Source organism: Xenopus tropicalis, chromosome 5 (assembly GCF_000004195.4).
Source record: "Xenopus tropicalis strain Nigerian chromosome 5, UCB_Xtro_10.0, whole genome shotgun sequence".
In the NCBI taxonomy this organism is placed as follows: Eukaryota; Metazoa; Chordata; class Amphibia; order Anura; family Pipidae; genus Xenopus; species Xenopus tropicalis.
The window spans coordinates 17,233,276-17,257,227 of NC_030681.2; the positions used below are offsets into that span (position 1 = coordinate 17,233,276).

General features: G+C 42.3%; 1 protein-coding gene across 3 annotated transcripts in view; it reads right to left on the reverse strand.

Moving 5' to 3' along the window:
• The window catches only part of haao (3-hydroxyanthranilate 3,4-dioxygenase), a 77,779-nt gene that overhangs the window by 9,378 nt on the left and 44,449 nt on the right, over window positions 1-23,952 (reverse strand). For all 3 annotated transcript variants that reach the window (XM_018093843.2, XM_018093844.2, NM_001006913.1), the window contains exons 4-7: window positions 16,789-16,872; window positions 12,381-12,487; window positions 1,716-1,805; window positions 620-663 (exon numbers count right to left, since the gene is read on the reverse strand). In XM_018093843.2, the coding sequence (XP_017949332.2) occupies window positions 620-663; window positions 1,716-1,805; window positions 12,381-12,487; window positions 16,789-16,872 (325 nt within the window). The remainder of the gene's footprint in view (window positions 1-619; window positions 664-1,715; window positions 1,806-12,380; window positions 12,488-16,788; window positions 16,873-23,952) is intronic.

Sequence of the window (23,952 nt, forward strand, 5' to 3'; positions counted from 1 at the left end):
TGCTCACTTCTGTATCTGTGTGTGTTATACAGAACATGGGCTATTTATATATACATTTGATTTCTGTCTCAAAAGCAGTAAGTGATAATAGTTTTTAAAGGAGAAGGAAAGTAATTTTGGCATTTTACTGCCAATAGATTCGCCACATAAGTGCCACCTAGAATGCTATATTTATTCTGCTGAAAGCTTTACCATGCCTGAGTAAAGAGCCCTAGAAGCTTTCTCTGTTTGTTTAAGATAGCAGCTGCCATTTTAGCTTGGTCTTCATAGCTTCCTGCTTGCAGCTCTAGCTCAGATTACAGGGTGGGGGAGTGAGTTTTATAAATTCTTATGCGAAGGGGGAGCAGGAGAGGGGAGAGAGGAGAGAACTGTGCAGATTCTGGCTCCAGGAATGAAGGATTTTTCTGAGAGAGGAAGTCAGATATTGAAGAACATAGTTACAAAACAGGAGACAAGACATCTTGTGTTTCTTTTGATAGAGGACTCTGTGAGTGCTTATGGCTGTATTTACATAGATCTTTTTGATAAAGCTTACTTAGTTTTTACCTTTCCTTCTCCTTTAAATTAAAAAACAAATTTAAAAACAGTCTTGGTGAAAACATGGCTTTCTAACAGATACCTGGGTCTGGCTTTCCACTCTTATACTGCTCTGAGCTGAAAAACCTGAAACGGAAAGACAAACCGTTACCTCTTTTGCGGTAATAATATTTGAAGTAATTGGCCCAAGACCTGTTACAACCCAAAATGGAAAAAAACAATGGAAGAAACAATAAAACCCTGTGCCAGGTTAGGGTTTAGAACCTGTGCTGATAAGATAAGCATAGGTACAAAAAACATTGGAGTTGCAGTTGCATCTAAGTGCAAGATTCCCAAAATTCACCTGGACATTAAAACATTCACATGCTTTTCACTATGAAAAGGAAGTTGTGGGACATAAAATACTCTGTGCATGGGTTCCTAAATCTGGAACAAACATTGCACCTACGTTACAACCTTAGTGATCTAAAACTTGATCATTCACTGGAAGAGCTACTCATTTGCAAACTGGTGGATCAAGTCTAAACCCAGTTTAGCCATCTTGTTTTACTACCACAACAACATTTGTATAACATTGTCAATAGGCCCCCGCTACTGCTGGATGTTAACTCTGTTAATGTTGTTGCCATGGCAACAAACATAAGCGATACCTGGCTGCATGATGATGTGATAAAGTTATACAGCATCACCCAGGGCAAACCAATTTTTAGATTTAGGGGCTAGACATTTTCTCAGTCTCCCAGGTGCCCTCAACCATGTGACTTGTGCTCTGAAGAACTTCATTCTCTCTTTACTGCTGCGCTGCAAATTGGAGTAATATCAGCAGAACAATGGGCAGGAAACAAGAAGACAGCTCCCTGACACTTGTATTGCTAAAAATACTCCCATGCTCCCCTAGTGGCAGATATGAGAATAGCACTTGATAGTAAAACAATCCAGTCCAGCCAGGACTCCTCCATTTATATTTAGTGAGAGAAACAATATCTGCTTTCAGTTGCATTGTGCAGTGCTGGCTCTTTCTGAAAGCTCAGGAACTTTTGGGTGGGTTCAAGAATAACATTGTATAAATTGTAGAATGAATTATTTGCAATGATCATAAACATCATGACAGAATCTGTTAAAAGTTCTTTTTTTCTCTACATGACAAATATAAAACACAGTTATTTAATGTGGCATACTCTTTCATTATTGGGGCCAGCTGAGTTCCAAGATCTTCACAATAAAACCACTTTTCAAACAGTACTTCCGTGGTCCCTTCCACATAATACCTATTGGGAAAAAAAAACCAAAATACCACGGTTACAAGGCAAGTACATTTGTTTTTGCAGTCACTGCATATTAAACATACAATTTTTGTATATTAAAATCAGCACTTGAATTAAATTTATCAGGAGCTGGTAAAATGGAAAATTTGCTTTAATATCATCATCTAGTCACTTTGTTTCTGCCCATTGGCATAAATATAGAATACGGGCTGAATATAACGAATGGCCTTAATCTGTCAGGCTCCTGACATTGATTAACTGCTTCCTCGTAGCCTTGCCTGACCATTATGTACGCAGGAAATTAATCTGTATCCTTAGCACAAAATTCATATAAAAGCTTTCCATTGTGAAGATGACAGTCAAGTGGAGTCTCCTACCTGCAAACAAAAAGGGGTTATACCATTTTATAATTGCATACATTCCATCATACATTCATCTTTTCCTTTGGGGATCCTAAAAGCTGGTACTCCAGTAAATGTGCAGGGGGGGCTTATTCACAGTACAAGTTGAGATCACAACACATCCTCAGTCACATGGTACAACCAACTATTCCTGCTGTCAGTCTGTGGGGGTGTCACACCCTCAGTCACATGGTACAACCAACTATTCCTGCTGTCAGTCTGTGGGGGTGTCACACCCTCAGTCACATGGTACAACCAACTATTAGTCTGGGGGTTACATCCTCAGTCACGTTTTACACGTTTTATATTTCTGCTATAAGTCCAGGGGTCAGAGCATGTTTATAACAAGAAACAAATCTTGGGTTTAGGGAGCTCCCCAATAAAACATTAAATATGTAGAGAATGATGAGAATCTATAAAATACTTAATCTAAAATACATTTATTTAACTAGAGGGTTGAACTTCAACCTGTTGCTTATGTGTTAGACACGTTATATTATATTTTATATAATGATAGGTATATCTGTGATATGTGGGAGATGGTTTCCTAGCTAGGAATGGTCAGGATAATGTTAAAGGGCCATAAGAGTCAAGGGTCAATGTTGACCTCCAGTTTAGAGAAATTCTCCAAAATAAATAAAATATACTAGAACAGAAGACTCACAGTGAAAACTCCTGTGTTTATTCAGCCAAACATTAACGTATTGTGGATGTGCACTAGCTACTATACACACTAGATGACCCAAAGTATCTGGGCACATTTTTAACCTAAAATATCCAAACATTCAAAATCTAAAATTGTTGGGCTCACTGCTGAATTTTTAATTGTCAAGAACTATTTGTTGGGAACATAGAGTTTCTTTAGGTAATCAGAGGGAAATGAACCTATCATCTCCATGCTCAATGGCAAGCATCGTCTGGAGTTGCGTAAAGTCACCACTGTTGTACACTTGAGCAGTACAAATGCACTCTATGGAATAATAAATGGCATTCCACCATCTGGTTTTGTCAGGATTTGGCCAAAGCCAGGAGAACACTTTCTGTCTGAATTCAAAATGGTGACAGTGAAGTTTGGTGAAGGAGGAAAGATCTTCTAGGGCTGTTTTTTTTAATGATTCGGTCTAGGGCGCCTGGTATCATTGAAATCAAACATTAATGTTACAGTGTACTATGGCATTCTTAACAGATCAGTGCTTCCTACTTTGTGGTAACAGCTGTCAACCCAGTAATGCACTTATGCACCAATTAAGGGCCATACAGAATGGAATGGAAAAAACCTGACTGCCCTGCAAAGAGACCTAACCTCTACCCATATGGAATCAGTAGGAACAATAACTGTGGGCAAGGCCTGATCACAAACATCAGTCCTTAACCTCGATAATGCTCTTATTACTGAATGGATCCCACCAACGACCAAGTGAAAACCTTCCTATTAGAGTAGTAGCTGTTATAGAAACAAAGGAAGGGCCAGAGACATTTTGCTACCCTTGGTTGGGATGTTGGCAGATGTCTATATATATATTCTATTACAAAGGGTGTGATATTTAACTGAAAAGCAGGCTGTATGCGACCCTCTGAAAGTACTAAATCTGTTAGAATGCTTTGTTTATTGTTTTCTATATGTAATATATATGTAAAACTGAATTTCTGCCCTTTAAAAGGTCTCAATGAATCGTGGTTTCTTTTTTCTTTTTTGGCAGAAGATCTAATATTTGCAAGTTGATAAGGCAAGAAATATACCCTCAGAATGAAGCCATTTTTCCTCAATCCAATTATCAATATATACATTGTTATTAAGGTATAGCTTGACATTAATGGGAGCTCTAAATAATATATGCCCTACAGAGAGAGAGAGATGCTCGGAAAAAAAGCGTTAGAATAGCAGAAAGTTGTTAATTCTCAGTTGTATTAACTCGGCGCCCTCTTTATCAACCTGGCAGTGCTGACATTATATTTTATTTTGGGCAAATGGAATATATACACAAAGGTGAGAACAATGGAAATGTTAAATACATTGGATCTTACCTAACAAGTGCTAGCAGGTGTTTCTACTGTGTCTAATGAGTTGGAAATTGGAAGGCTGAATTATTTTTGTCATGCACAGGGCAAATTAACCCACCGATTGGCCTGACAAATACATACCTTTGGATACAAGTAGAATGGCAATGTGGATGTCCTTATGTCAGCAGGAGAATCCCCCAAGTGACTTTAATCTCTTACCTTGTACCCCGGGCTGGTGCCCCTGTTAGGAGAGAACAGCACCAGCCCGGGGTACCTGTAGCGATGCGCTTCCTCCTTCCGGCTTCGTTTTTCTGGGACCCCACGACCGGCGCATGTGCAGTAGAGTGAAAAGCCGACTTCTCTGTTAAAGTTCCACTATTCACTCTACTGCGCATGCGCGCGCGGCAAGACAGGAAGCAGGAAGCGCTACAGGTACCCCGGGCTGGTGCTGTTTTCTCCTTACAAGGGCACCAGCCCGGGGTACAAGGTAGGCGATTTAAGTCACTTGGGGGTGCCTCACATTTTGGCACCCCCAAGTGCCTTTCCTTCTCCTTTAATAAAGTGCCAACATATTTGAAAGTGATGTACAATAGAAGGGTGCATAGATCAAACATACAAATACTTACCTTTACATGAGTTAAAGAGGGCCCTGCTCACAAGAGCTTACAGTCTCAAATGAAAAAGGGTTATGATACTGTCAGGGATTTAGTGGAAATCCCCGATGCATGGATAAGAGGGTGGTGATTCCTTCAAGGAAGGAGCTCTTTGGGAAAAAGCAGGGCAGTAACAAGACCAAGGCAGGACAGGTACAGGACCAAGGCAGGAAAGGAGCAAGACCACAGCAGGACAGGAACAGGACCAAGGCAGGACAGGAACAGAACCAAGGCAGGACAGGTACAGGACCAAGGCAGGACAGGTACATGTCAGCGGGGGCCTCCGGCACCCACGGGAGAGGTGAAGTCAGGATCAAGGAGGAAGGCCGCTTCCAGCGAGTCCGAGCGAAGTACAGATGCAGGATAATCCAATAGAGAGGTCAGGTTCAGGCAAAGGTCACTAAAGGCAGGCAGCAAGGTTCAAGGTCAGAAACAGGCAAATAAACAGCAACAGGAAGCAGATAAGAATATTAGAGACCCAGGAACACAATAGGTATGTTGAGCTATACTCGGGCATTGAACCTGGGTCACTGGCGTCTTTTTGAGTTTGAATTTGGCGCCATAGCGCGTGACGTCATCGCGCCGGCGTCCTTGCGCCCACGTGGAGTCCTGGGCGCCGCCATCTTGGATTCGCCGCGCTGAGAAGGAAGACGCCGCCGCACACCAGGAGCAGGTAGGGAGCGGGAGCGGCGACGGTTCCTGACAGTACCCCCCCCCCACGGGGGGCCACTGGACCACCAGGCCGAGGCTTCTGAGGAAATTGACCATGGAACGCCTTCACAAGACGAGGAGCATGTACATCAGAATCTTTCTCCCAGGAGCATTCCTCAGGGCCGAATCCCTTCCATTGGACGAGGTATTGGAGTGATCCCCTGGAGAGCCTAGAATCTAGAATTTTCTCAACCTCGTACTCTTGCTGATCATCCACGAGGACGGCAGAAGGAGGGGACTGAGCAGAGGAGAAGTGATTGAACACTACTGGCTTCAATAAGGAAACGTGGAACACGTTAGGAATCCGCATCTCTGGGGGAAGTTGTAGACGGACAGCCACTGGATTGATCACCTCAGAGATGGAGAAGGGACCCAGGAACTTGGGACCCAGTTTCGGAGATGGTACCTTCAAGCGGATATTCTTGGAAGAAAGCCAGACTTTTTCACCAACCTTGTATGGAGGGGAAGGCTTTCTCCGACGATCAGCGAAGGTTTTGTGTACCAGGGAACTTTTCTCCAAATTAGACTTGGTGGCAGCCCAGATAACAGACATGTGAGCCGCCAGGTCATCTGCAGCGGGAACTTCGGAGAGGAGAAAATCTTGAGGGAAGGCCAAAGGATGTTGACCATACACTGACAAGAAAGGAGATCTTCCAGTGGAGGAATGACTGGCATTGTTGTGAGCGAATTCTGCCCACGGGAGTAAATCTGACCAGTCGTCTTGGCAAAGGGAAACATGGTTTCGCAGAAATTGTTCAAGAGCTTGGTTGACACGCTCTGCTGCCCCATTGGTCTGAGGGTGATAGGCCGAGGAGAACTGAAGAGATACTCCCAGAGACTTGCACAAGGAGCGCCAAAATCTGGACACAAACTGAGACCCCCTATCGGAGACAATTTCCACAGGGAAACCATGCAAACGAAAGATATGCTGTATGAAGAGTTGAGCCAGTTCTACAGCCGAGGGGAGTTTCCTCAAGGGTACGAAGTGTGCCATCTTGCTGAAGCGGTCTATCACTACCCAAATGACAGTGTTACCACAGGAGGGCGGTAACTCCACAATAAAGTCCATACCCAAATGCGTCCATGGGCGAGAGGGTACTGGTAAAGGATGCAGGAGACCGCAGGGTCGAGAGTGGCTGGCTTTAGTGGTGGCACATACAGTACAAGCTGCGACAAAGTCTCGGACATCCTTGCGGATGGTCGGCCACCAAACTAGGCGTCGAAGAAGTTCAAGAGTTTTTTCAGAACCAGGGTGGCCGGCTTGTTTGGAGCTATGAGTCTGCTGGAGAATGGGAAGGCGTAACTCAGGAGGTACAAATGCCATCCCTATGGGAGTATCTGGAGGAGCGGCAGACTGGCTTAGCAGTATTTGTTCAGCGAATTGGGGCAATACAGAGGCAATGATCCTGGATGGAGGAATGATAGGCTCTTGCTCTATAGGTAGACGATCCTCTGGAGAGAAACTCCGGGACAGGGCGTCTGCCTTCCGATTCTTGGTCCCAGGACGATACGTCAGGACAAAATTGAAACGGGAGAAGAAAAGCGACCACCTCGCCTGACGGGGATTCTGTCTCTTTAGAGACTGTAGAAATTCTAGGTTCTTATGATCGGTATAGATCGTGACCGGATGAGATGCTCCCTCTAAGAGGTGTCGCCATTCCTCGAGGGCGAGTTTGACAGCCAGGAGTTCACGATTCCCAATGTCGTAATTCTGCTCGGCGGAGGAAAACTTCTTGGAGAAGTATGCACATGGATGGAGCTTACCATCTGCAGAATGTCTCTGGGAAAGAATAGCACCTGCTCCTACATCAGAGGCGTCGACTTCAATAAAGAAGGGTAGATGGGGCTCCGGGTGTCGAAGAACAGAGGCTGAAATGAAGGCATCCTTCAGGGACTGGAAGGCTTCAAGGGCCACAGGGGGCCAACAATTGGGTCTCCCTCCTTTGCGGATGAGGGAAAGGATAGGAGCAATGCGTGAAGAAAAGCCTTCAATGAACTGGCGGTAATAGTTCGCAAATCCTATAAACCTCTGGATTGCTTTAGTACTCTGGGGGAGTGGCCACTTCTGGATAGCAGATACCTTGGCAGGATCCATTTCGAAGCCCCTAGACGAGATAATGTAGCCCAGGAAGGAGATCTTTGGTACTTCAAAAGTGCATTTCTCCAACTTGGCGAAAAGAGAATTTTCTCTAAGGCGAGAAAGGGCCTCTTTGACTTGGGAGCGATGGGTCTCCAAATCTTGAGAGAAGATAAGGATGTCATCCAGGTACACGACAACAGACCTCCCCAGGAGGTCCCGAAAAATATCGTTTACGAACTCTTGGAAGACGGCTGGAGCGTTGCAGAGGCCGAAGGGCATCACGAGGTACTCGTAATGCCCATCACGGGTATTGAAAGCCGTCTTCCACTCATCGCCCTCTCGGATCCTGATGAGATTATAGGCCCCACGGAGATCTAACTTAGAGAAAATCTTGGCCCCTTTTAGTTGGTCAAAAAGTTCTGAAATAAGGGGTAAAGGGTATCTGTTCTTAACAGTTATTTTATTGAGACCCCGGTAGTCAATACAGGGGCGGAGTCCACCGTCCTTCTTTTCGACAAAAAAGAAGCCAGCTCCTGCTGGAGAGGTAGAAGGACGGATAAATCCACGCTGGAGATTCTCAGAGACATACTCCTTCATGGCAGCCGTCTCCGCAGGGGATAAGGGATAGGTCCGCCCACGGGGTGGCATGATTCCAGGAAGGAGATCAATAGGGCAGTCATACCGTCGATGCGGGGGAAGAAACTCTGCTGACTTTTTACAAAAAACATCAGAGAAGTCCCTGTAGACGGAGGGCAGAGCTGAAAGACTCGTAGAGGAGACTGTAACCCGCTGGAGTGGCTGAGGAATTAAACAATGTCTTTGGCAGTACTGACTCCAACGGGAGATTTGACCCGATGACCAGTCAATGGAGGGGTTATGGAGTCGTAGCCATGGCAACCCCAGCACAACAGGAGACGAAGGACATGGGATGATCAGAAATGACATCTTTTCCAGATGTAGTGCTCCAATCTGCACAGATAGTTCACCGGTGGTTAAAGTGATGGTGTCCGTGGAGAGAGGTCTGTCATCGATGGCGAGGACCCGAATAGGAGGAGTCACTGGAAAGAGGGAAATGCCAACCTTTCTTGCGAATGCCAAGTCCATAAAGTTTCCTGCAGCTCCGGAATCAAGGAAGGCTGAGACTGGAATTGCCTGGGAGGGCAACCGGATCTGCACAGGAACATGAAATTGGTGAGATTGTTCCGCTGACTTAGGAACAATACTACCAGCAAAAGAAACAATAGTCTTACTTGAAGCAGGAGAATTCCCCAGCTTGACAGGGCAGGAAACCGCTAAGTGGGATTGTCCGCCGCAGTATAGACATAGGCCGGAAAGGCGTCTCCGAAGCTTCTCTTGTGCAGATAGTCGAGCCTTCCCAAGTTGCATGGATTCCTCCGAAGGGGAAGAGGTAAACTGCGGGGAAGACGGTGGTATCATAGGGTTCTGGAAGCGCGGAGCCAGGACTGGATGAGACTTTTTACTCCGCTCTTTGTCAGCCTGATGTTCCTTAAGGCGAGTGTCTACCTTAATAGCGAGAGCAATCAAATCTTCAAGGGAGTCAGGTAGATCTCTGGATACCAGGTCATCCTTCAGACGGGACGATAGGCCTTGATAGAAGACTGCCTTATAAGCCTCCTCATTCCAGGAAGTTTCCGCCATGAGGGTTCTAAAGTCTATGGCATACTCACTGGCACCGAGACTGCCCTGGCGGATTTGCAGCAGGCGTGAAGAGGCAGTAGCGACCCGACCAGGGGCATCGAAGATGGTTCTGAACATCTGTAGAAATTCCTTCACATCAAATGTCAGGGGTGACTGACTCTCCCAGAGAGAAGTTGCCCATTCCAGTGGTTTGCCCTCCAGACGAGACATAACGTAGCCCACCTTCGCTCGTTCACAGGAGAATTGGGAAGGTTGGAACTCAAACTGAATCTGGCATTGAGTCACGAATCCCCTGCAGGACTGCGGATTGCCACTGTAGCGCGGAGGAGGAGGTATTCGTGGCTCACGAGCTGGCGGCATCGCTGGCAGAGGAACCACCACAGCAGGAGGAATTTCCGCGACAGCGGGAGTAACGGGCAAACGGGACAAAATGGAATCAAGTACTTGCCCAATTCTGACTTGCTGGGATTCATACGCCTCCATACGGGACGCCAGCCCGCGAAGGGCTCTTCCGACGTCCGGTACCGCTTCCTCGGGATCCATGGCCCGAGTATAATGTCAGCGGGGGCCTCCGGCACCCACGGGAGAGGTGAAGTCAGGATCAAGGAGGAAGGCCGCTTCCAGCGAGTCCGAGCGAAGTACAGATGCAGGATAATCCAATAGAGAGGTCAGGTTCAGGCAAAGGTCACTAAAGGCAGGCAGCAAGGTTCAAGGTCAGAAACAGGCAAATAAACAGCAACAGGAAGCAGATAAGAATATTAGAGACCCAGGAACACAATAGGTATGTTGAGCTATACTCGGGCATTGAACCTGGGTCACTGGCGTCTTTTTGAGTTTGAATTTGGCGCCATAGCGCGTGACGTCATCGCGCCGGCGTCCTTGCGCCCACGTGGAGTCCTGGGCGCCGCCATCTTGGATTCGCCGCGCTGAGAAGGAAGACGCCGCCGCACACCAGGAGCAGGTAGGGAGCGGGAGCGGCGACGGTTCCTGACAGTACAGGACCAAGGCAGGACAGGAACAGAACCAAGGCAGGACAGGTACAGGACCAAGGCAGGACAGGAACAGAACCAAGGCAGGACAGGAACAGGACCACGGCAGGACAGGAACAGAACCAAGGCAGGACAGGAACAGGACCAAGGCAGGACAGGAACAGGACCAAGGCAGGACAGGAACAGAACCAAGGCAGGAAAGGAGCAAGACCACAGCAGGACAGGAACAGGACCAAGGCAGGACAGGAACAGGACCAAGGCAGGAAAGGAGCAAGACCACAGCAGGACAGGAACAGGACCACAGCAGGACAGGAACAGAACCAAGGCAGGACAGGAACAGGACCAAGGCAGGACAGGAACAGGACCAAGGCAGGAAAGGAGCAAGACCACAGCAGGACAGGAACAGGACCAAGGCAGGAAAGGAGCAAGACCACAGCAGGACAGGAACAGGACCAAGGCAGGACAGGAACAGGACCACGGCAGGAAAGGAGCAAGACCACAGCAGGACAGGAACAGGACCACAGCAGGACAGGAACAGAACCAAGGCAGGAACAGGACCACGGCAGGACAGGAACAGAACCAAGGCAGGACAGGAACAGGACCAAGGCAGGACAGGTACAGGACCAAGGCAGGAAAGGAGCAAGACCACAGCAGGACAGGAACAGGACCACAGCAGGACAGGAACAGAACCAAGGCAGGACAGGAACAGGACCACGGCAGGACAGGAAAAGAACCAAGGCAGGACAGGAACAGGACCAAGGCAGGACAGGTACAGGACCAAGGCAGGACAGGAACAGGACCAAGGCAGGAAAGGAGCAAGACCACAGCAGGACAGGAACAGGACCAAGGCAGGAAAGGAGCAAGACCACAGCAGGACAGGAACAGGACCAAGGCAGGACAGGAACAGGACCACGGCAGGACAGGAACAGGACCAAGGCAGGACAGGAACAGGACCAAGGCAGGACAGGAACAGGACCAAGGCAGGACAGGAACAGGACCAAGGCAGGACAGGAACAGGACCAAGGCAGGACAGGAACAGGACCAAGGCAGGACAGGAACAGGACCAAGGCAGGACAGGTATAGGACAAAGGCAGGAAAGGAGCAAGACCACAGCAGGACAGGAACAGGACCAAGGCAGGACAGGAACAAGACCAAAGCAGGACGGGAACAGGACCAATGCAGGACAGGAACAGGACCAAGGCAGGACAGGAACAGGACCAAGGCAGGACAGGAACAGGACCAAGGCAGGAAAGGAGCAGGACCACAACAGGACTGGATATAGGCAGGACTGAGTTAGGACAGAAACAGGAGCAAGGGCAAGAGATAGACCAAGGGGAAAGCCACAGTGCTCAATCCACAACTACATAAATGATCAGGAGAGGGAAGTGTTTAGATAGGGAGCAGTTGGCTCTAATTGCCTGGCCTAAAATAACCAATTAGGCTGCACAGTTGTCATAGGGAAGGCAGTTAAAGGAATCAGAATCAAGGAAGCTGCTGGCTGCTCTTCTGGCCCAGTGGTAAAGCCAGGGCCATAACCAGGAGGTACCCGGTTTGTGGGGATGGGCAGCACTGGGAGTCAACAAAGAGAGGGGTGTTGCCTTGAGCATTGCATTTAGGTACCTGCTCATATATCGGCATTGTTCCTTTATTACATTTTCCTTAAAATAGGGAGGGACATATTGTATGTCTGTAAATATATGTATTGTATGTGTATTGGAGGGATTGAAAGGTCAGAATCTCCATGCCTTGACCCTATCCCCTCCACCAAGTGCACCAGACTGTTTTCTAAATAACACACATTTATTTTACATATATGTTTCATTTTATCCAAGCTTCTTATATGATTGGCTAGTGCTGCCAACAACCAATGGCGTCAGCAGCAGGGAAATATATATTTAGGAGATGGATAAAATCTGGGGACAAAGTAAAGGAGGCTTATTATGTATATGGAGGGAAGGGGGATGCCTACCACTTTATATATTCACGTTATATCTGTGCAAAGGACAGCACCAAAAAGTGGAAATACCTACCTAGAAAGTAATTATTAACTAAAAGATGTGACACTTTTGAACACTTTGCAGTACCTGAGGCCATCTTTCTCTGTATCCAGCCTTCTCCTTTCAAAAACGAGCCCCACCGTGTCTGCGTATCTCTGTGGCGAATGCGGAATTCGGCCTGGAAGGAGAAACATCTGCTCGGATAAAACACTGTGTGTTATTCTTAAAGGAAACAATTTAATGTAAATATTAATTAGCTTTCTGCAGGAAGCCCTCGTTAAATTTCATGCATTCTAATTAGTCCCTTTAGCACCACAACATGCACGATGCAGAGGACATATAAAAACGGCTTGCAGATGTCTCTGTGAATTAAATGTCATATAAATGTTGAGGGCAGCCAGTAGTTTCCATGGGTACTGTCTCTTTCACAGAGTTGTACAATTATCTCCACGGTGCTCATCCTCGTGTTTTTCTAGACCAGCGCTGGAGTGGATAATTATCTATTAGACAATAGAAAACTCATTGTATCTTATTTAAGTAACTTAGTGATGGCAGTGGAATGATACTGAAGAGAAATTCAGGAAGAGTTACATTTATGATTGTTGGAGCATTCGACCTACAACAAACATTAAAGATCCCTTTAATTATATAGGCTTCTAAGTGTTTGCGAAAAAGGAATTATGCACAGAAATAGAATGTACAAGACAGAGAAAGTAAAATATAGGGAGGTAGATTGAGAAAGATATGAGAGATAGATAGATGATAGATAGACAAACAGATAGATGTTTGATAGACTGATATATAGATAGATGATGATAGATAGATAGATGATGATAGATAGATAGATAAGCACATGATAGAAAGATAGATGATAGATAGACAGATATAGATAGATAGATAGATAGATAGATAGATAGACCAGCACATGATAGAAAGATAGATGACAGATAGACAGATATAGATAGATAGATAGATAGATAGATAGATAGATATAGATAGATAGATTGATAGACAAACAGATAGATGTTTGATAGATGTTAGATCGACAGATATATAGATAGATAGATAGATAGATAGATAGATAGATAGACAATGATAGATGATAGATAGATAGATACATAGATAGATACATGATAGATAGATGGATAGATAGATACATGATAGATAGATAGATAGATACATGATAGATAGATGGATAGATAGATACATGATAGATAGATAGATAGATAGATAGATAGATAGATAGATAGATAGATAGATAGATAGATAGACAGCTATATAGATAGATGATGATGACAGATAGATACAGTGGCTTGCAAAAGTATTTGGCCCCCTTGAACTTTTCCACATTTTGTCACATTACAGCCACAAACATGAATCAATTTTTTTGGAATTCCACGTGAAAGACCAATACAAAGTGGTGTACACGTGAGAAGTGGAACAGAAATCATACATGATTCCAAACATTTTTTACAAATAAATAACTGCAAAGTGGGGTGTGCGTAATTATTCAGCCCCCTTTGGTCTGAGTGCAGTCAGTTGCCCATAGACATTGCCTGATGAGTGCTAATGACTAAATAGAGTGCACCTGTGTGTAATCTAATGTCAGTACAAATACAGCTGCTCTGTGACGGCCTCAGAGGTTGTCTAAGAGAATATTGGGAGCAACAACACCATGAAGTCCAAAGAACACACCAGACAGGTCAGGGATAAAGTTATAGAGAAATTTAAAGTAGGCTGCTACTACTTGAGCACTGCTCAAGCGATCATTCAGAAATGGAAGGAGTATGGCACAACTGTAAACCTACCAAGACAAGGCCGTCCACCTAAACCCACAGGCCGAACAAGGAGAGCGCTGATCAGAAATGCAGCCAAGAGGCCCATGGTGACTCTGGGGGAGCTGCAGAGATCTACAGCTCAGGTGGGGGAATCTGTCCATAGGACAACTATTAGTCGTGCACTGCACAAAGTTGGCCTTTATGGAAGAGTGGCAAGAAGAAAGCCATTGTTAACAGAAAACCATAAGAAGTCCCGTTTGCAGTTTGCCACAAGTCATGTGGGGGACACAGCAAACATGTGGAAGAAGGTGCTCTGGTCAGATGAGACCAAAATGGAACTTTTGGCCAAAATAGAAAACGCTATGTGGGGCGGAAAACTAACACTGCACATCACTCTGAACACACCATCCCCACTGTCACATATGGTGGTGGCAGCATCATGCTCTGGGGGGGCTTCTCTTCAGCAGGGACAGGGAAGCTGGTCAGAGTTGATGGGAAGATGGATGGAGCCAAATACAGGGCAATCTTGGAAGAAAACCTCTTGGAGTCTGCAAAAGACTTGAGACTGGGGCGGAGGTTCACCTTCCAGCAGGACAACGACCCTAAACATAAAGTCAGGGCAACAATGGAATGGTTTAAAACAAAACATATCCATGTGTTAGAATGGCCCAGTCACAGTCCAGATCTAAATCCAATCGAGAATCTGTGGCAAGATCTGAAAACTGCTGTTCACAAACGCTGTCCATCTAATCTGACTGAGCTGGAGCTGTTTTGCAAAGAAGAATGGGCAAGGATTTCAGTCTGTAGATGTGCAAAGCTGGTAGAGACATACCCTAAAAGACTGGCAGCTGGAATTGCAGCAAAAGGTGGTTTTACAAAGTATTGACTCAGGGGGCTGAATAATTACGCACACTCCACTTTGCAGTTATTTATTTGTAAAAATGTATGATTTTCCTTCCACTTCTCAAGTGTACACCGCTTTGTATTGGTCTTTCATGTGGAATTCCAATAAAACTGATTCATGTTTGTGGCTGTAATGTGACAAAATGTGGAAAAATTCAAGGGGGCCGAATACTTTTGCAAGCCACTGTAGATAGATGATAGATAGATAGATAGATAGGATGATGATTGATGATTGATGATTGATGATTGATGATGATGATGAATATATTGATAGTGGATTAAACATATACAGATAGATGCTAGATATATAGATGATAGATTATAGATAGATAGTACATATATAGACAACAGATTAAACATCTATATATCTAGCATCTATCTGTATCTGTTGAATCCACTATCTATATATCTACCGTCTCTATATCTATCATATATATATCTAGCATCTATAGATATATAGATAGTGGATTCAACAGATACAGATAGATGCTAGATATATAGATGCTAGATATATAGATGATAGATATAAAGATAGTGGATTCAACAAATATAGATAGATGCTAGATATATAGATGATAGATATAAAGATAGTGGATTCAACAAATATAGATAGATGCTAGATATATAGATGATAGATAGAGAGAAGGTAGATATAAAGATAGTGGATGAAACAGATAGAGATAGATGATAGATATATTGATGATAGATAAATAAACGGTAGATATGTAGATAGTGAATTAAAAAGAATAAATAGATGCTAGATATATAGATGATAGACAGATCGTCTCATTTTCCAAAGTTGCGCAAAGTTTTCTACTGTGAGAAGCTTTGTGCGGGGAGATTAGTTGCACGCAGTAGCTGAGATTTACCCTTGGGTGACTAATCTCCCCATCGGCCATGGCCCTTAGCTAAAGAGAAAAAAATAGAATGTAACCCTTTTCCTCCTGGAAATATAGGTTCTATGTTGTCAAGGGAAGTGACATACTGCCCACGCCTTAGAACCTGTGGTTCTGGGTCTCAGATTACGCCCAAAATGAAAATGTTGAATAGCACTGTGTCATTTCCAAAGCAACTAAACCCGCCAGTTTATTAAAGAAATAAATCAAGATATTGCTTGGTTAACAACATACCAGACATAAAATAGTGACCTATACACAGCTTTCTGTTACATAAAAAAGCCTTAAATTAACACTATAGAATATCTTCAGGTGACTGTGTATAGAGAATAAAAACCCTGGGGCCTGCCCAGGAATACATATGGCACCACGGGGACCCAATTAATGCTTGTTCTAACAAGAATAGAATTTGCAGTTCAATTCTGCCTTGTGTGAGCTCCTCTCCAAAGGACTTTCTTGCTACTTTGTGCTACAGCGGAACCCTAACAATAGAAGCCTTCCAGCACTGACTGCCAGGGACCCAGAGACTACATACTTTGTTAGCCCAAATTAATAGCAAATTAATTGGCAATTTCAATATATATATATTGGAAAAAAAAATCAACTTCTTTTTTGGAGCCCCCCTCTCATTATTATTAGGAGACTGCCTCTTCCTTGCCAACATGTTGTTTAAACATTAAATACACCCAATTGTTTTGCCCCCAATAAAAAAAACCTGGTGGGCCCCGGACCTCATGGTCCCCACTGACCTCCCTCCATCAATTAAGCCCAGATATGCATGTTCAGGTGGAGGGGTGGGGTGTGCGTGGGGCCAGTGGGACTCCCTGGGGAGGGGGGGAACCCCTGAGGTGGCAGCCCCACACACCCCAGTCTGACCCTGCCTGTAGTACATTTATAAAAATACTGGGCTTGCTATACCTCGCCTTCCTTGATGTGAACGTCCTTGTGTTTTCCATTCTCAACGATTTTCAGGCACATGTCTCCTTGTACTTGGTAAAACAACTGAAACAGATAGACACAGAGTTAGCCTTCCCTTTCTGTTAACAGAGTCTCTCAACAGGACTCTATCCTTTCTCAACATTTGATTAATCTTGAGGCAACTCTTAGGGGCACATTTACTAATCCACGAACATCCGAAAAGCGTCCGAATGCGTTTTTTTCGTAATGATCGGTATTTTGCGACTTTTTCGAGCGCTCAATACGAAAAAGTCGCGACAATTCGCGAAAGTCGTACTGGCTATGAAAAAGTTGCGACAATTCACGAGTCATAATGGCTATGAAAAATTTGCGACAATTCACGAAATTTGTAATGGCTATGAAAAAGTTGTGACAATTCGCGCAAGTCGTAATGGCTACGAAAAAGTCGCAAAAAATACGAAAAAGTCGCAAAATGTTCGTTTTCCAATCCGAATTTTTCCCATTCGGATTGGTGGATTAGTAAATCAGCCCCTTAGGGAGAGAATTAGGAGGACTTAAGTCTAGCATGCCCTTCCTAGTGATGTGGTAATGGCAGATTCTGTTAATGCCTATAAGAGGGGCCTGGATGAGTTCTTGATCAATCAGAATATCCAAGGCTATTGTGATACTAATATCTACAGTTAGTACTAGTGTTTGTATTTATAGTTTATGTATGTGAGTGTATAGATTGGTAGGTGTGGGTTGTGTGTGCTGGGTTTACTTGGATGGGTTGAACTTGATGGACTCTTGATGATCTTTTTTCAACCCTATGTAACTATGCAACTATGCAGATTTACCAACATTTTTTCTAGCAATGTAATATATGATTCAGTGAATTCAATTCAGCCATAAACCAGTCATAAAAAACTTTTCTTCTAATTCAGATCCAGTTTTTTCCCATTGAAACAGTTATCGTGTGATAAACCGTGAAATACGTTTTTCTGAATTGAATCTCAAACTGAATCTACACCATGAATCGTGATTGACCTTCTCACTGAATTGAATCTGGCCCTGTATGTGAAAAGAATTCCCCCCGAAAAAATAGTTGTGTGGGAAAAATTCTTGAAAAAAAATACTTTGTCCTGAACTTCACTTTTCATGATCAAGACAGAATGGAAAAAATATGCGATCATGTTTTTTTTTCTCAATCAACAGCACATTTATAATTAACTCGAATAGGAAAATCTCAATTGTGCACCAAAAACTCAGTTGCGCTAAAATTACATTCTTCCATTAATTTTCAGTTATTTTGTAAACCCTCAACTTTTTGAAAACTTAAATTTTAGACTTGGAAATGGAAACTACAGCCACCACTGACTTATACAGAAGCTTGAATCTCAGAAAAACCCCACAAATTCCAATTTTATTGTATTGTATTAGCACCTAAGGGTTACTTAGGGTCAATTCCGACTGAATACCTGACTGAATGGTGGAATATTTTTCAATTTTGACATTCAAATGGAATGAAATGGAGTAACAGGTATCAATTTCTTAGTGTGTCACAACATGAGGTATTGGCCAAACCTTGTCTCTTTGGACTGAGGAAAGACCTGCAGCGATCCAAAGAGATCTAGGATGGTCTGTTGAAACTTACTGGTGGGCCATACATGGAATTATGGTGAGGCGGCAGATGCAGATATTGTCCTCAGTAAAAAGTGGCATAAGACAGGTATGTGGGTTCAGCTTAAACAACATCTCTCTAACCAAGAAAGAGTTGGAAAAATGTTTATAGAAACAAGGAACCATTGTGATTGGATGTCTGTGACTGTACTACCCTCAAGGGTTTAAATGTCGGGGAATTCCCTACCAGTCATTGGAACTGAAGAAGCCACTTGGATGAGTGGTGAAACATTTTCAAGCAAAAAAGTCCAGTTGTTTTAGACTTAATTCTACTAGATACTGTATATCATGACCTGGACAAATGAGAATCTTCATAGACATAGAAACAAGGGATTTTTTTTTTAATGTAATTTTATTTTATTTTCTATTATTATAGTAATTATAGTTATGTATTGCACCTTTTTTTTTTATTTTTTATTCAGGAGGACGATATTTCGTTCCACTGTGTACTTGTAAGAATATTGTTGGGATGGCAATAAAACTCTACTGACAATAAAACTTACTACTTACTTACTTAGGATGTACAGATATATTGGTGCAACTGGCTCATAACATTGATGTTTCTTGACTCCTTAAATGAATGATGTTGCACAGTGTTGGGTCATAACGTATCACACAGCTTTATCTGTATATTCATATCAAAACCAATGGTCAAGCGCAACATGGTGGTACATCAGGTTACAGAGAAACATTTAATCCATATGGTTCATAATTCTTGTATGAACTCTTACAAATAGTCTCTTGTAAGGGACGGGACACCAAAAAAATGTTACTATTACCATCTATTGCACTTCCACTTGCTGCTATCCAAGACTGGGATGCCAGCCAATACCCATGTATATATGTATTTATTTATATAGCACCACAGTTTTACACAGTGCTGGGGTATAGTTATATTAAGTTATACAGTAACTATAGATAGATCATTCAATAGATTTTAATACACAGTTTGGATGAGGTCCCTGCCCCAAGGAGCTTACAATCTATTAACTCCTATCATGTGGGAGGGCAGCAGAAAGCTTGACAAACCTGATAGGAACTGAAATATATCCTTCTCTATGTGGGGGCACAGCCCTGATTGGCTACCCCATTCTACTGAGCTTTAGGGTAACACCCATAACTTATTGGTAACAGAGACAAGACAAGAGGAGCTACAATTAGGGTGTAGTATTTAAAAGAAAAATGTTTTTAGCTCGAATTTATCATGGGCTACATGATGGGAGTGACTTTAAAAGCACCATATGTCCCATTTAGGTGTTTCATAGTCGTTTTTCTTTACATGGAAGCTGCTTGTAAGTGTAATTTCACATACATTATAAATGTGTCAGGTGTAGGTAAATGCTGCCAAGCTATCGTTCTCTCTCTCTCTCTGGAAGCAGAAATAGCTTCATCAAACCAGAACATTTCATCCTCACTTGTCTGATGGCAAATTTAATTATTCTGTGACTTTATTCATTTTCAGCATCCAGGAAAATTCTGTTATCCTGAGTCATATTAAATGATATTAACAAAACCACCCTCCCCATCCCCTTTACCCCCAAACGATAGCAAAGAATTAACACGAGCTTGTATTTACTAATATTGTATATAGATGTTTATATCATTTGTACAATGTGTACAGATTACTTGCTCTACTTTAGAAAGCATCATATCCACAGAGACATTGAACTGTCAGTTCTAAATATGCACTTTAGCATTTATCTGTCCTTTTAATTATTAACAAAACTGCCAAGCTGGCCACATTTTCTCTGCAACTATTGAAAAAAAGTGGTTAAAAAATTCTAGTGATTAATAGTGCTTAGTTCTTTAGATATACAGTAGAAATATACAGTAGAAATATAGAATCTCGCTGGATAGGCTGTGAATGAACCCAGAAGGTAGAGCATGTTGCTCCTTGGCTTGGTTCTGGTCATAATTGGACATTTTTATGATGACCATCCGGTTAGAAACCTATGGGATGGAAGGAGGAGGGAATGGAATGGGCAGAAATATACAATGATGTCAGTAGAGATTAACAAAGAGATTAAGCTTCATTGAAAGAAGTATTACAACTCAATAGACCATTTGGTGGTAAATATCTGTACCTCCTAAGTTGTCTTCAGCAGGTCTTCATCTTTTGTTTTTATGCTGACCATCAGGTCACAAACCCATGGGATGGAGGGAAGGGAAGGGAGGGGAAGGGAAGGGAAGGAAGGGCACTAAGGTAAGATTTAGTTATCCCAAAACAAATGAAAAATTAATGTGCAGAAAAGTTTGATTATAGATATGCATATATTAAGCACTTGATTGTGTTACTGGTCATAGTTATATTAGGCTGCTATCAGTTCTCTGAGCTTAGGGACTGACTACAGTATCCAATGATTACTAATCATACTAACCAAAGCACACTGAGGATGTGCAGTGCCACTGACACATAAAAGATGGCCTAACAAGATCAGAAGATGGGGAGCTGCTGTGAACAATTGTGAAGGCCTGGGCCATTACTATTATAGGGCTGCTGTACCTCTGGGAGGTAAAGTAAGGCAGCCTGCCTATATTTATGGAGTGCCAACAACTGACCCACAGAATATTTTGGCCTGGAGTCCTTCCTCTCCAAGTGAATCTTGAAAACGTTCCACCGCTCATCCAAGAGACTTCTACAGTTCATCTGCTTTAGCTAATAGGACCTACCATTACAGCAAAGCAGTGATGCACAATACAGCAGAAAAGGTTCCTCTGGCCCTGATATTACTCTATTGCACATCAATTCTCACTTCAGGAATATTTCCACCATATGTCTATTAGATTTATATGTTAATAGGAAATGTATGTGATATGCACAGAGAACATTTTATAGATTATTTAAGAATGACTGACATTCTCTGTGAAGTTTTTAAAAACAGGCAAGCATGATACAGATTCAATCGGTTGTGTGCCTGTAGTTCCATCAGGAAACATGGGGTCTCATTTCTCAGGTCAAAACTGAGGCAGTCATGTGAATATGGATGGGATTCTCAGCATACAGTACATAAATTACTACATGAAAGTTACAAATTCAGGGCACTATTTTGATACACTTCGCTGGTTTCCATTGATGCTTGAATATCCCGTCTCTAAAGCTTAATAAGGTTTATATTCAAGGCCCAGTGTGGCCTATGTAGTTGCTGTTGTAGTGATAGAAATGTAGTCACGTTACTGAAATCCTTTTATTTAAGTTTGTATTTAACAAAACTTAATACTGATGCTTTGGCCCAGATTCAATTCAGTGAGAACAAGTTATCTCGTGGTTTGACATGACCGCAGCCTTTTTGACGTAACCGCAGCTTTTTTGAAGCGACTATGATTTTTTTGACGTGACTGTGACTTTTTAGATGCGACTGTGACATTTTTGATGTGGCATGGCTTTTTTGCCATTTCATGAAAAAATCCGCCAATGGTGAAATGCGGAAATTTCGCTCATCACTAGTTTTCACATAATAAACAGTGAGATACGTTTTTTTGAATTGAATTGCATCTCAAATTAAATCTCGCCCATAAAGTTTCATGCGATAGACCTTTTTCTTACTGAATGGAATATGGCTCATTGTGCTAAAAATATCTTCATCCTTTCATATATTTGGTCAGACATCTGATCAGATCTTTGTGGCCACAATATAAATATGTGTGAAAATTTGAAGAAAGTAGAGGTTTTGGTGCAACAATTAAAAAACGTTGCAGTTTCCCAACTTTTTCCTGCACATACCCTTGAGTTCAGACATTCGTGGAAATGAGTTGTTCCGAATGTATCTGTATTAAATAAATATTGTATATTTTATATCTGTATTAGATATCTATTGTGTATTACTATATATATCTATATTAGCTATATACTGCATATTATATAATTGTATTAAATATCTATTGTATGCTATATATCTGTTTTAGATATGTATTTTATATTATATATCTGTTTTAGATATGTATTTTATATTATATATCTGTATTAGATATAAATTGCATATTAATCTGTATTAGAAATCTATTATATTTTATATATCTGTATTATATAGCTACTGCCTATTATCTATGTTTTATATCTGCAATCTACTTCATGTTATATATCTGGATATGTATGTACAGGTATAGGACCCTTTATCCAGAATGCTCGGGGCCAGGGATATTCTGGATAAGGGATCTTTCTGTAATTTGGATCACCATACCTTACGTCTACTAAAAAATTAATAAAACATTAATTAAACCCAATAGGATTGTTTTGCATCCAAAAAGGATTATTTATATCTTAGTTGGGATCAGTTACAAGGTTCTGTTTTATTATTACAGAGAAAAGGGAATCATTTATCCATGAAATAAACCCAATAGGGCTGTTCTGCCCCCAATAAGGGGTAATTATATCTTAGTTGGGATCAAGTACAGGTACTGTTTTATTATTACAGAGAAAAGGGAATCATTTATCCATGAAATAAACCCAATAGGGCTGTTCTGCCCCCAATAAGGGGTAATTATATCTTAGTTGGGATCAAGTACAGGTACTGTTTTATTATTACAGAGAAAAGGGAATCATTTAACCATTAAATAAACCCAATAGGGCTGTTCTGCCCCCAATAAGGGGTAATTATATCTTAGTTGGGATCAAGTACAGGTACTGTTTTATTATTACAGAGAAAAGGGAATCATTTAACCATTAATTAAACCCAATAGGGCTGTTCTGCCCCAATAAGGGGTAATTATATCTTAGTTGGGATCAGTTACAAGGTACTGTTTTATTACTACAGAGAAAAAGGGAATCCGTTTTAAAATTCTCTATTATTTGATTAAAATGGAGTCTATGGGAGACGGGCTTTCCGTAATTCGAGCTTTCTAGATAATGGGTTTCCGGATAAGGGATCCCATACCTGTATGTATGTATAGGTACGCAGCGCTGTACAATCTTACAGAATACAAAATTACACACAAGGAGGACAAGTGATATAATAAATAAATACAATAAATATATATATATATATATATATATATAAGTGCCATGTGGTATAGACACAGTAAGAAGGAGGTCCCTGCCCCGTAGAGCTTACAATCTAAGTTGTATCTGCTATATATTATCTATGTTTTATATCTGCTGTATGTTAGATATGGGTATTATATATCTATTGTATATTATTTATCTGTATTATATTTCTATAGTATATTATATATCTTTGAATATTATTCAATTTTAACAAAGGCTAAATCTGCCCTTCTAATTTGCAGCTCCCTCCTGAGCAATGGCGCTCATTTGTGCAGACAAGCTGCGGCTTGTGAGGTGGGGGATCTGGCTAATAGGCTGCCCTTACTCCCCTGAGTGCAAGTGGAATATTTCCCAACTATGTGTTTGTGTATTTACATGTGAACCACTGAAGCTAAGAATTGCTAAGCTTGTGACTGGCACTGACAGCATCCATAAACATGAGAAAGAAATCCTTTGAAGGGGAATCAGGAGAATCTGACAGCAAGGAACTACCAACTATTTTCGATTGTAAGCTCTTGCAAGCA